General features: G+C 43.6%; 1 protein-coding gene across 1 annotated transcript in view; it reads right to left on the bottom strand.

The window, feature by feature from the left end:
* The window catches only part of LOC148012379 (uncharacterized), a 59,234-nt gene extending 46,441 nt beyond the window's left edge, over positions 1-12,793 (bottom strand). Inside the window, exons 1-2 of the mRNA XM_087669003.1 lie at positions 12,258-12,793; positions 11,847-11,934 (exon numbers count right to left, since the gene is read on the bottom strand). Of these exons, the coding sequence (XP_087525129.1) occupies positions 11,847-11,934; positions 12,258-12,562 (393 nt within the window). The 5' untranslated portion in view covers positions 12,563-12,793. The remainder of the gene's footprint in view (positions 1-11,846; positions 11,935-12,257) is intronic.
* Positions 12,794-14,201: the final 1,408 nt, after the last annotated feature.

Genomic DNA, 14,201 nt, shown 5'->3' on the forward strand with positions numbered 1-14,201 from the left:
CAACCACCCCACTTGAGCCGAAACTAAAGAGGTCGCATACCGATGCAATTAAGGCGCAACCAATTGGGTCTCTTTCTACCAGTATCCCATAGCATACACAATCAATTTTGGTTTGCTGCCTTCAAACTTGGGGGCACCAAGAGATGACCCACAGTAGCCATCACATCCTTGAGAAGGTCCTACTAAAAAGCTAGGCAACTCTCCACTTCCACCCATACTGGACATGCCTACTTGAGCAAACATTGGAAATTTGCCATTGGATGCCATGAAAGTTTGAAACAATATGCAACAACTCTTTATCAAAGAAAAGGGGCTGCTTATTGAGAAGAAAAACCCGTGCTGAAGTAGCAAGAAACACAACCTCATAGAAACCACACAAACCATCAAATATGTCCTCGACATAATTAGTGAAGAAGAGACGTCCGCCACCAATGGATCCTCGTTAGCACGAGAATTTGGCCGGTGTAGAAGAGAATGACACCTCACTCATGAAAAGTAGAAAAGGACCAAAGAACCTCCTAAGTATTCACCTTTGTATCCAAAATCTCTTCCTCCGCGCAAGCAAGAATTGCTCAATGATTATGCTCAACATACTCCTTCAAAAGAGAGTTTACAAACTCGAGCAACCCTTCCCAATTTGGTTCTTACAAATCCTACAAAGTGAAAGCCACCTCAGCATATGTACGAGGCAGAGAATCACCTGTCTCATGGGCCTTCAAGAAAGTAGTAAATTCATCATGGAGAATATGAGCAAAGCAAAGAATCACCCCAAGTCATAGGCCTCCCCGGCAGCAGTAGATTCATCATGGAGATGCTTGCTGCATTTGACAGATGATTGAGCATTAGGAGGGAGCGGAACCATTGCATCAATGCAGGGCACCATGTCTTCTTCCACTACATGTTCTTCCAAGTCCATGTCTAGAGCCAAGGCTGGAACACCCTAATCCATATCATCCAAATCCAAATTCCACCATCAAGGAATGGGAGCAAATATCTGTTGCAGATCATCTCTTGATGCAAGCAGCACAATCTTGCCAGGTAGGAAGGGCATTGTAGACCGTGCAAAATAGGGTAGAGCAAAGCAATGGAATAGGGCAAGGCAGAGCAGCAGATAGATTGATGGGTTGAAGGCACCCTATCTAGAAGGTGGACAAATGATGCACAAGCAAGGATGGACTATAGGCAACCTCTCTCTCTCTCTCTCTCTCTCTCTCTCTCTCTCTCTGCCCCCCCATGGTCCCCACAAACTACCGGACGGTCATGGTCGGCCATGTGCTAGCTAAGCTCTACTACGGATCCATCCTGGAGTATGAGCTAAGCAAATGGGCAGAGACACACCAACACCGCGCACGAGGCAAGCCGGCTTTAGGAGAGATACTCTACACTTGACCACATCCTCACACTCCGAGCCATCATTGAAGAGAACAGGGCACAAGGAAAGCGGGTCTATTGCTGCTTTGTGGACTTCCGCAAGGCCTTTGATACAGTTCCCCGAGCCAGACTCGTGCAAAGACTGCAGGCGCTCAAAATCCCGACAGAGATGAGATGGGGAATCCTGGCTCTATACGAGTTTGGACGGGTCCGAGCACCAAGAGGGCTGTCAAAGGAGATTATTAGCACTATTGGGGTAAAGAAGGGTTGACCCCTCTGCCCCACCCTATTCAGGCTCTACATTGACGAGATATCAAATTATGTGGACAGACTTGGAGGGGAGGGGTCCTGCCTAGGGGGGGCACTGATACCCATGCTACTATATGTAGATGATATAGTTCTCCTCTCTAGCACGTCGGAGGGACTGCAGCCCCACCTAAACGCATTACGGACCTTCTTCCAAGACAAAGACCTCACAGTGAACCTGGGGAAAACCAAGATCATGGTATTCAACACATCCACCCAATGGATCCGCCGGTCAATGCCCCACTTCAAATATGGAGAGGATGTAGTCGAGGTGGTCCAAAAATATGTTTACCTGGGGATCACATTCTCAAGGCCGAGATTCACCCTGAGCAAGGCCGTGGCAGACAAATTGACACACGGCTATGCTGCCCTAGGATCCATGGAAGCCAATGTGCACATCTACAATGTCAGGAACCTCAGACGAAGCTATGGCTCTTTGATACCTTGGTCACACCAGCACTTATGTATGGGGTCCCAATATGGGGGTCTAGCCTCTACCATACACAACGAATCACACAAGATCAGCCATTGCCCGAAGGGGAGGAGAGATATGAAGGATGGGAGCAAATGGAATGCCCCCTGGTGATGATGATCTCCTAGCTGATCAGGAGTAAACCATCAATACCACACGAGATCGTGAGGGCAGAATTGGGAGCACCACCTATAGTGGCAAAGGCCTTATCCTAGACGGTGACTTTCCTGCACAAGCTTTGGAGCCTACCCCGACACAAATACTCCTGCTCACACTAGAATCATCCAAACAACTCGCATCGCAAGGAGACATTTGAATGTTGGTTGCAGCTGCATGGGCTACACATGGACCACCTCCTGCCCCTACAATATAGTCTAAACTGCCCCCACCTGAAGATTAGTCGGGAGGAGCTGAACCACGTCCTCAGGGCAGATATTATTCAGCTACACATAGCCAAGACATGGATATTACCGGCCGAGGATCTGGAGAAGAAGATGGCCTTCTACAGAGAGCACCTCCTACGCCTCACACCTAACGACTTCATTATACACCCGAGATACATGGATGTACACCTGTCCCATGGGGTCCGACGTGCCATCGGGCAACTCCATACATCATCACACCAGCTACGGATCGAGACAAGAAGATACGGAGCGGACTCTCTCCCCCCCCAGAGGACAAGATCTGCCAACTCTATCACCTGGAGCCGGAAACAAAAGAACATTACATATGTAGATGCCTAGTGTACTACGAGATCAGAGGCCGCTTCCACTGTCTCTTCAAGGAGGGATTCGGGCCGCTCTCCCAAACACTAGACTTCCCCGACAAGAAATGCCTCGGGCTCTTCCTCTTGGAGCTACGCCAACATAGAGACCACCTTCTATGGGTCCGGAACCAAACGGCCGGGAACACACAGCAATGCACCCTCCAAGAGTTTTACAGACCCTCGGCCACCCCCTCTACAACGAGGACTGCAGCCAACCGACCAGTGGTGAAAGGGAGCCCTAATTTGCGGTAGTAAAGGTGTAGGCAAGCACGAGAGCCTTCAGATTCACCTCCCAACCTTGCTCAGGAAGATGCAAGAAGAAGCACGCGTAGAATAATGCCAGAAGTCGATTTCTAAAGAGTTATACTAATTTATAACTCACGTACTTAAGGCCTTGTTCCCACTTACTTCTTAAGCCCCCCGAACCCCGTACAGGCGCCCAAGGCTACCGAACGGTCATCTCTCGTGCTGTTTTCCCATAAGTTACATTCATTAATGTAACATTTCCTCCCCCTTAAGAATCGGTTTCGTCCTGGAAAACAATACTTGGAATGTCTAACTGTAAATTGGAAAACCTTTTTCTTAAAGTGCTTACTTGCTCCCATGTTGAGCTTTCTTCTGAACAATCTCTCCATTTTATCAGACATTCTTGATAAATAGTATGCCTTGTTCGTCTATTACGAACATTTAAAATTCCTTCTGGTTCATGTGGAATAGATTGGTCACTGAATAGCTCCTCAATCTTATCATTTAAGACTAGATTATCCATATCACCCAGCTTCTTTCTTAGCTTGCTTACATGGAAAACTAGATGTGTTTTACTACTAGCACGTAGTTGGAGCTTGTAAGGCTGTTCCCCCACCATCTTAAGTATTGTGAAAGGACCACAATACCAAGGTGAAAGCTTTGGATATCGTCCCGTTTTCATGGTTTTAGTTTATCCAGGCACTTTAAGATAGACCAATTCCCCTTCTTCAAAGGAGATGTGTCTTCGGTGAGGATCTGCATAAGCTCTAACTCGGTCTTGAGCTTTCTTAATATTTTCTTGAGCAAATTTTAACATACTATTCATATCCTCCAAAAAATGTTTTACTGCCTGAACCTTTTTCTTATGCAGTCCTACTACATGAGGAGCTCTAGGCTGAAACCCATACATTAGTATAAATGGACTATATCCACTGGAAGAGTGTTTGGCACTATTATATGCAAACTCTGTTATCGGTAAATACTCTTCCCAATTAGTTTGCCTTTTACTTACATATGTTCTCAACATATCTTCAAGGATTTGGTCAACCCTTTCAGTTTGCCCATCAATTTGTGTGTGCTCCGCCATGCTCATGCTAAGTTTAGTATCCAACTTCCTAAATACAACACGCCAAAATTGACTATCAAATTTTCTATCCCAATTAGAAACTATATTTTCCAGAAGGCCATACAATCGGTATATGTTCTCTATGAACAATCTAGTCAATTCTAGTGTTTTAAGTTAGAATAAACCTAGCCATTTTGGTTAACCTATCCACAATCACCCACACAGAGTCGTGCCCCCTCTGTTTCCTGGGTAACCCAACAATAAAGTCCATGGAGATACTCTCACATTTTCCCAAAGGAATCTCTAATGGGTGGAAAAGTCCTCCCATTTTCAATCTTTCAGCTTTACTAAAATGGCACTTATTACATTTGACCATATAGTCAAGGACGTCCTTATTCATTCCAGGCCAATAGAACTGCCTTTTAATAAGACTATAAGTCTTATTAACTCCTGGATGTCTCGCACTAGGGGTATCATGACACTCAAAGAGTATCCGGTGCCTTATTTCTTCATCTTTCGGGACACATACCCTACCCTTGTAGAGTAAATAACCATTATCAATTGTAAAATTCTTCCACTTGAATCCCATTTGAGCAACTCCTGATGCTCTATTTCCTTGTTGAACATCCTCAGATGTTCCTTCCTCAATGGAGGCCCTTCCATTTGGATCCCCATTATCAATTGCCTCCCATATGTTGGAATATGCCGGATCAACCTGGCATTTCTATTTTAAGGATTCAAGCAAATTGGAAGAGAATTAAGTAAAACTCAATTCATTTATGATGGGCATTCTGTTGAGCGCATCAACCACTATATTGTACTTTCCTTTTCTATACCTTATCTCATAGTCCAACTCTTGGAGGAGTTCGGCCCATCTAGCTTTACGCCCTTGTAGATCCGATTGGTCATTAAGCCACTTAATGCTTTCATGATCTGACAAGATCAAAAGTTTGGCACCGTACAAATAGTACCTCCATTTCTTCATTGCATGTATTATTGCATACAGCTCCCTCTCATAAACGGAATAATTCCGTTTTGCACACTCTAATTTCTTGCTTTCAAAAGAAACCGGTCGATCCTCTTGTAATAAAACTGCATCTACTGCCCTGTCACTAGCATCAGATTCAACCACGAATGGTTTATTGGGATCCACAATTAATAGTACTAGAGCTGTAGCAATAGCTACCTTAAGTTTTTCAAAACTTTCATTTTGGTCTGTTCCCCAATTAAAGCTCTTCCCTTTCCCTTTAAGTTGGTCCGTCATTGAAACAACTATCTTGGCATAATCTTGAATGAATCTATGATAAAATCCAAATAAACCTAGGAAGATCTGCAGCTCTTCCAGATTCCTTAGAGATGGCCATTCAATAATTGCCCTTACTTTTTCTGGATCTATCTTGATTCCCTCTTTCAAGATAATATGCCCCAAATATTTGATCTCTTGTGCGAAGAATTCACATTTAGTTTCCTTCGCATAAAGGAAATGGGTTCTTAACAATTGAAATACTAACCGTAAGTGTTCCAAATGTTCTTCTCTTGATTTGCTAAAGATCAAGATATCATCCAAGAAGACTACTACAAAGCGTCCTAGATAGGGCCATAACACACTATTCATCAGCTTCATAAATGTAGCTGCTGCATTTGTGAGGCCAAAAGGCATCACCAAAAAGTCATAATGCCCATATCTAGTACGAAATGACGACTTAGGAACATCCTGGGCCTTAATTCTTACTTGGTGATAGCCTGATCTTAAGTCAATCTTTGTGAAGAATTTTTCCCCTTGTAATTGATTAAAAAGATCTTCCATTCTGGGCATAGAAAATTTATTCTTCACCGTTATCTTATTAAGTGCTCTATAATCAACACAATGTCACATAAAGCCATCTTTTTTCTTCACCAATAAAATTGGCGAAGCCCAAGGTAAATTGTTGGGTTGTATAAATCCCTTATCAAGGTAATCCTTGATTTGTCTTTCGCCTTCTTGGTGCTGTGTTTCACTTAGCCTGTAAGGTGGTTTAGAGACGGGGCATGTATCCCTATTTATGTTAATTGGGTGATTTACATCACCCCTATCTGGTGAGCGCCACTAGGTAAGTCAGATGGAAACACATCTTTAAATTCATCTAACAAACCACTTAATTCATTATTTACATTCAACTCACAAGCATAAGAAAATTGATGCTTTATATTACAAGAAGTAAAAGTGTCATGTACAGGGAGGGACCATAACATATATACCTCACAAGCTTCCTTCTTCATCAACTTCTGTACTTCAAGGGAACACATCAAAGGGTTATCAGATACTTCATGCTCACCTTGAATCACAAAAGTCTTACCATCCCTTTCAAATTCCAGTGTATTATGATGATAACTACGCTTTAAGAATGGTTCCAATCCCCATAGCCACTCCCTCCCTAGAGCGATATCAGCCCTTTTCATATTCATAATTTGGAAATCAAGCTTATCTTTATATCCTTGGATCTCGATTTCCAAATTGGATACCATTGTATCCCATATTTTGTTATCTTGGCCTTGCATCATACGAACAATGTATTGATGCTCGCTCTTTTGTTGGGGAAGTTTCAACTTTTTCACAAGTGCATAACTTATGAAATTGTGGGTGGCAGAGTCATCAATCATGACTCTGACCCTCTTCCCACCTATCAATCCATGCACTCTAAGTAAATCATGTGGCCCACATGGAAGTTGACATACAACACCTGTATTGCACATCCTTGTGCAAGTCCTCTGAAGATTTATACCTTTCATGCCCCTTTAATGCCAAGGTCTGCACTACATGGATTTGTTTCTCTTTTCCCTTGCCCTTGTCCTTATCCTTTCCTTTATCTTCCCCCTTCTTTCTTTGAGGGCAATTCCAAGTAGCATGGTTAGGGGATGGGCAATTGAAACACAACCTTTCTTTTTTGGCCTTATCAAAGTCATCTTGACTTAGCTTCAGCCCTACATTTTGTCTCTTTTTAAAGGATTGTTTCTTACCCTTAATGAATGGCATTTTTCTTTTGGATTTGCCTGCAAATTTTGAGGCCTCAAATTCCTTAGTCTTGGGCTCTATGTCGGTGGGACTAGTGAGTGCACCTGGACGCGTATTATCTTCATTGATTAATGCAAATTTAATTGCCTCTTGAAGCATCTTAGATGAACTCCTTTTCACTTCCTTTTTACAGGCCTTATCTAGTCCCCTTATAAATCCTCTTGTCTTTTGCAATTCATCTATTCCTTCCAATTTGAGGATTATCTCACGATACTCCTCAAGATATGTCAGCAAAGGTCTTCCCTTTTGTCTGACAAAATCCCAATCTTCCCAATTTCTTTCCATTTCATTCTCAAGAAGAAATTCTTTCAGAAAGACCGATTCAAATCGAGCCCAAGTTTCAGGTATTTTATTTGCCTCCTTTAAAGTTCTCCACCATTTATATACCTTTGGCCCCAAGGTTAAACTAACCTCCAACACTTGAAGATGTGGTGGAGTATTCTTTAATTTGTGTAAATCCTCCCATTTTTGGAGGAAGTTAAAGATAGTGTCTTTGTTTCTATCTTTATCCTCCCCATGAAACTGAGGGGGTCTCATGTCATTTAACACTGGGCTATCCCTCAGTTTTGGTGGGGTTCCCTTGGATCTCGCATAGTCACATCTACATCTTTCGATGAAGATGGAATATCTAAGGCCTCTGCTTTACCCTTATCCCTTTCCGCCCTTTCTAACAATAAGGCTAATTGGGATTTTATTTCCGTGAGTGCTTGAGTTAGCAACTCCATTTGAACCCCCTGTGCTTACACACGAGCAGTTAAATCATCAAATTGCTCTCGTGTAGCAAAAAATTCTTCCCAATGTTCTTCTTGCATTTCAATTTCATGGGGATCCACCATAGGGTGGTCCCCGGAACTACAACCTTCCCTTGCCCCCTCTCTCTCTTTCCCCTCCATCTATACACTGGAATAGGACAAAAGATATAAGAAATTTGCAGACAAAGGTAGGGCACTTCCCTGTATTGCATCCGCATGATTCCTCGGCAAGGGGCGAAGATGGGTACGCTGAATTTCAGTTTTCAGCACGCTGGAAATTTCTGAAATTCTGTCCCCGGTGCAGAAAATTGCAGAAAACCCCGAAACGGTCAATTGTTTCAAATTTCAGCCTCCAGCAGAAATCCCCCTGCTGAAAATTGCCTGAGGGAGTGTTGATTTGCTGCAAATTGCAGAAAATTTGCTTTTGGGCTGAAATCGACCTGCTGTTTTTTGCTGCGGAAAACCCTAATTTGCAGATTTTGGTACCTTAAACCTGACCGGTGCGGTATCCAAGGCTGTAGGAAACTTCCACAGGCAAGCCGGTTGAAAAATTCTTCTGCCTGGACAAAATCGACTTGCTGTTTTCTGCTCTTCTCACGTCCGCGAACTGCTCTAATACCAGTGTAAGGGAACCCTAATTTGCAGTAGCAAAGGTGTAGGCAAGTACGAGAGCCTTCAGATTCACCTCCCAACCTTGCTCAGCAAGATGCATGAAGAAGCGCGCGTTATACTAATTTATAACTCACTTACTTAAGGCCTTGTTCCCACTTACTTCCTAAGCCCCCCGAACCCCGTACAGGCGCCCAAGGCCCCTGGATGGTCATCTCTCGTGCTGTTTCCCCATAAGTTACATTCATTAATGTAACAAGTGGCCCCACCCTGAGGAGTCACCTTGGATAGAGCTATAAAGAGAGGCAAAGCTCGCCGCCCACACCCAGCAGGCCCACACCCCCGTAGGAGACATCACCTACAGATACAGCAAATACTACAGCGCCACCGGGGAGCCATACCTCGCTGCTTCAGCCTCTCTATGCTAGACAAGCCCATGCCAGAAATCTTCAGATGATCATGCCCCATGAATAGTTCCACACTGCACTTGAAGTGCATCCAGATTGTATCGAGTCTGTATACCATTTTGTACCTACTCACCTAGTTCACCATAACACTAGATAGTAGCTTTACTAGGACTTGGAAAACTCCCCAAACATTTTGTATGTAACCTTTTGGTCTCATAGGCCAGCTTGGCCTTTTGTAGACGTTAATATAACTCTCTCTCTCTCTCTCTCTCTCTCTCTCTCTCTCTCTCTCTCTCTCTCCCCCCATAAGTGCGTGGTTCTGCAGGAGGGCAGATGACAATAAGGGAAAGGCCACAACAACTAACACACATCAATGCTAGCAACTAGCAAGGTAGGGTACAGCGTTTGCACGCATGACAAGGCTAGGTGCTGAGCACCTCATGTGCGACGGGTGTGCAGCACCCTCTCTCTCTCTCTCTCTCTCTCTCTCTCTCTCTCTCTCTCTCTCCGAGCACACGTGTAGCTGTTGGTCACTACCGCAACTCGTGCAGGGCAGCTAGTTGACAAGCAAGAAAACATAAGAAAGGGGGGTGCAAATCGGGTCATAAGAACACAATTCAAGGCGGTAGGGCGAGTGTTGAGCTAAGAAATGCACTTAGCCACTTCAATAGCCCCAAAATAGCTTATTCTATGCCTATTTTAGGCTCATTTTAGTTAAAACCCTAAAATGCGGCGTGGATCGAGAGAGTTAAGTGGGGGTTCCCAAACTTTCTATAAATAGGGAGCTTGCCCTCCACTTTTCCCATCTCGTTTTTGCAGTTTTCAAGTCTTTCAGCTTGTTGCCCACACCCTGGACGAGGACATTGCGGTCCAAGCCAGCCATTGTTGTCTACATCAGTCTGGCGCCTGTTTCCAACCTTTTCCACACTAATTGGGGCTGATTACAGCCAGACGACTGCAGCTGAGTGCTACTACTACTGGCATCAATCTACCACGTCATCATCCTTGCTGGTGACTGCTGATTTGCTGCAATTTTCTCTCTCCTCAGCTTGTGTTTGCTGCTGCACACAGCCGTCTATATCAGATCCTGCATACCTGCTACTGTTTTGCTGGAGTTCGACATCCGGAGGCTGCCGTGCTACGTTTTGAGAGCCGTTCAAAGTACAACACACTCTCTAACTCATTACCCCTGCCCTAATCCTCGAGATACAAGAGTTTGTGGTGCAGTATTCACTCTCTGCATAGTGTGTTTGTTGCATGAGCATTGTATATTCAGCAGTCATTCACTTCATTATTCTCTGTGTTCATTCTCTTTGAGTTAACCTAACCCTAACCCTAACCCTAACTATGTTCTATGTTATGAGTTTGTGCTTTGTGGCACGATTGGTATTGTGTTTTCTATGTTTAGAGCCTTTCTTCGCATGGTAACAGAGTCAAGTTCTCTTTGTAAATAGCAATGGATGCTCAATTAGATTGAAATACAGCAATAGATAGGAATGAGTGAATGGATACGAAATGCATAACGGAAGTGCAAGGTGATAGAAAAGGGGCAAACTACAGTTGGAAACCTTGTGGACACTCCAATAGCTATTTGGGTGTTCCACACAATGCTAGCACTAGCACTGTGTGGGAGCCTAATCATCATTCACATGAAAAGAAGATTGTACACCAACTTGCGCACTATAGAAGAAGAAACTATTAGAGCCCTATAAGACATAGAGGTTGGCCACCACCACACTTTATGTCCCAATGCAACTAACCCAAGGCTTGGCTTGACCTTCCTACGTCTACAACTACTAACCATGCAGCTCCTTCCAAGAAATGCAACATCCAAGACTTCCCCCTCAAACCAACGGGACAAATATTCCTCCAAAGAGGATCTAGAAAAGTCATCTCTTGCTTACCACTTGTCCAATGCCAATCCACCTAACCACTACCCTCTTACAAGTAGTTAGTTGGAAGAGGTGAGTCAATCTTTTGGAATAGCAACGTCAATCTCTTGCCTACATGCTGCCACCCATCACTCCCCCAACCAACATCCAACTTTGTAACTTTTTGTTTAAAACACATTTAGCATACACATATTGTAGGCTTCAACCAAAAAAAGGCCAATCTGAAGCTTCAATAATAACAATTGTAGAATGGTGAGAAATTTCTGGAAAAGAAAATCTTGATGATTATAGATGTAAGAGGTCAAAAGAGATCATAAAGATACCATTCCAATCAATGCCTGCTTGATTGCATGCTAGAAGTATCAAAAATCTGTTCTTCATTATTCCTGGACTATCAGCTTTTTGGGCTTCTAAAAATCTTGTAGCCAAGCTTGAGAGAGGCAACATGATGGCATCTTCAGTTTAGTAAGTAGAGAAGACGCATGTGCAAAAACAACACAATGGAACTCCTTGGTCAGCCCAGGACATTGCTTTTGCTAATTACCTACAATTGCTAATTACCTACAAAACACTACAATCCCACTATCTTTCAACTATCATATGCTTCTTATGGAAGAGGCTGATCTAGTCTTCCCACTTAAGATTCTTCAACATTCTTATGATATTCCCTGGACAAGCAGTCTCATGCACAAGAATAACACTGAGTTTTTTTTTTTTTTGGAGTGATCCAAAATCCCAAAAAAGGATATAAAGTCCACAATCATGCAGCAACATGAATGACCAAACCAGCGAGGCAGTTTGTTGAATTGTTGTAACATTCTCTCAAGCTTCATAAATTGCTATACTACAAAAGACTTAAATCTCTACCCGAATGACCAGAATGAAGCTCAAAGGTAGATTAGAGTACCTGGCAGATAAGATCTGCGAATAGATTCAAAACACCTGCTGTGAGGCTTTTGATGATGAGGGGATGATCATCCAACAGTTCTAAGTACCTGGCACACCACTTCATTGACAAATGGACACCCCAGCTGTTAGAATCTATAGGCACATGCAAAGTTCTACAAAAGCAGTTATTAATATTTATGTGGTTTATAAACATTCATGTACACATCTTAGCAGAAAAGCAAAATGAAACCAATGCTGCATCCAAGGCATTAAAACAGGGAGAGGTAAAAAATGATTGTGGTGACCAATGTGTCGACTTTGGTGAATTCAATCGCAGTGAATGCAATCCAGACACACATGCAGGAACATATCCAAGTCCTCGTTCATGTTGTGAAGATAAGACTTGGGATACAGTTACAGTGGCACAGACCTTGCCCACACACTACCAAATAGTCCAATTCCATCCGCCTTTCCATAAACGCCATCCCCAGAACCACCACCGCTGCTGCCGCCGCCGCCGCCGCCACCACCACTTCCCCCAGCCGTACCATCGTTGCCGCCTTCATAAACCAGGCATACCTGCAAGCGGCGGGACTGGAGACCAGAAATACAGCAGTCGCGAGGGAAGGTGAGATTGCTTGCAGCTGAGGATCTGACGGTAGAGAGATAAAGGGGCACGGGAAGCCTATGGCTGATGCTCGAACGTAAATGTCTGGTGGCACTGGAGGCAAACATGGCGGAAAACACCACACTGTCTGAGAAATGCTTGGTCCCTTGAAAACAGAATACACTCAACGCCTTGTTGGATCACGAATCACGATGCTGCAGCAATCTGCCGGGGCGTGCCTCGAGACAGTCCTGTGCTCTCTCTCTCCCCAAAAGCCTCTCTCTCTCTCTCTCTCTCTCTCTCTCTCTCTCTCTCTCTCTGTGGACACTGTGAATTCATACTATGGCGGGTTGCAGGATGCACGCGACAGTGTTCGAAACTATTTTGACTGCGTGGCAGGCCCATACTACCCTACGTGGCCTCCACGTGTCGATTCCCTAAACGACAGAATGTAAAATTTAGGCATATCCTCATCCATAGCCCCAGTTCCACGTGTCCTGTCTCATCGAAAGTTGACAATGCCCATGAGATGAACTTGTCCCGCCGGCCTAAAATTTGAAGGTTGCAACACCCTTCAAATGGGGTTTTGTCCTTCTAGAGAAGGGTGATACATATATTACCCTTCAAAAGAAAGGTAAGAATTTTAGAAAAATAGTTATATGCCCTTCCAAACTCTTTAAAAAGAAAAAGAGAGATCCTCTAAGACCTTCTAAATGAAAAGTTAGGTAGCCCTTCAAATTTGAGGGCTATGTACCGGAGTTGCCAGGGTTCACTACGTGCACCACCTCTTGGGCGGGTTCCAGACCTGTCTCTGACGCCTCCTTTACAAACTGACCGTGGGTTTTCGGACAATAACTTAACAAAAAAACTGACCAGTGGGTTTCCGGACAGTAACTTAACAAAAAAACAAGCTCTTCCAATTTCCAAACGTGAAACTTGAGAAAGGGCTATTAATGCCTTGGGAGAAGATGTGCTTACTATACCTTAGGCCATTAGTGCAAAACTCCCGTTGATGTGATTTGGGAATGGATGACTCCTTGGCGAGGAAGCCACGGCGGTTATAATTTTGCATGCCAAACATTTTCCTTATTTTTCCTATGCCTAACACGTCACCTCAACACTTCTGTGACGCTAAAGCATCTGTACGAGTCTGAAGCAGGCCTTAGTGTATGGAGCCTCGGCTCGCAAGTGCCAATACCGTTGGGTCAGAGAAATTTTGCAAAACCATGCTTTATCAATGGTCACAAATTGAATCAAAACAAGTTCTAAAGTTCTAAGGATTTGTACTCGACATTTGCATTTACCGTTAAAAATAATAATATTTGGATTCTAAATTTGTTGCCACAAATTACCAAAATCATTATCTGATACATATGTAGGAGCCATTGAATCGAGCGCTTGAATTTCAACTGTAGAAATGTGATTTAAGTACATTTAACCTTGTCAAAGCCAAGTGTATGATGTAGCAAAACATTCTCATGAGGTATATGACTAAGTGCCTTAGCAACACCAACATGATCGCCATTGTCCAAACAAGAATTAAGCATTTGTGCTAGACATTCACATTAGGGGTCAATTGGACAAGTGGAATTCCACTTTGTCTACTAGCCCCTAGTCACCCCCTGGTCGCATTAAGAGGACCAAGGTGAGTGGGGATAGCTTCACCCCACACCACCCTTGCAAGACCTTGTGACAATGGATGCAACCTAACACTAGCAACACTATTCTACATATTAACAACCTTTTTGTTAGCTATAGTAGCAACCC

This window comes from Lygodium microphyllum, chromosome 27 (genome assembly GCF_053477565.2).
Source record: "Lygodium microphyllum isolate KBCC chromosome 27, Lygodium_microphyllum_v1.1.10, whole genome shotgun sequence".
Taxonomy (NCBI): domain Eukaryota; kingdom Viridiplantae; phylum Streptophyta; class Polypodiopsida; order Schizaeales; family Lygodiaceae; genus Lygodium; species Lygodium microphyllum.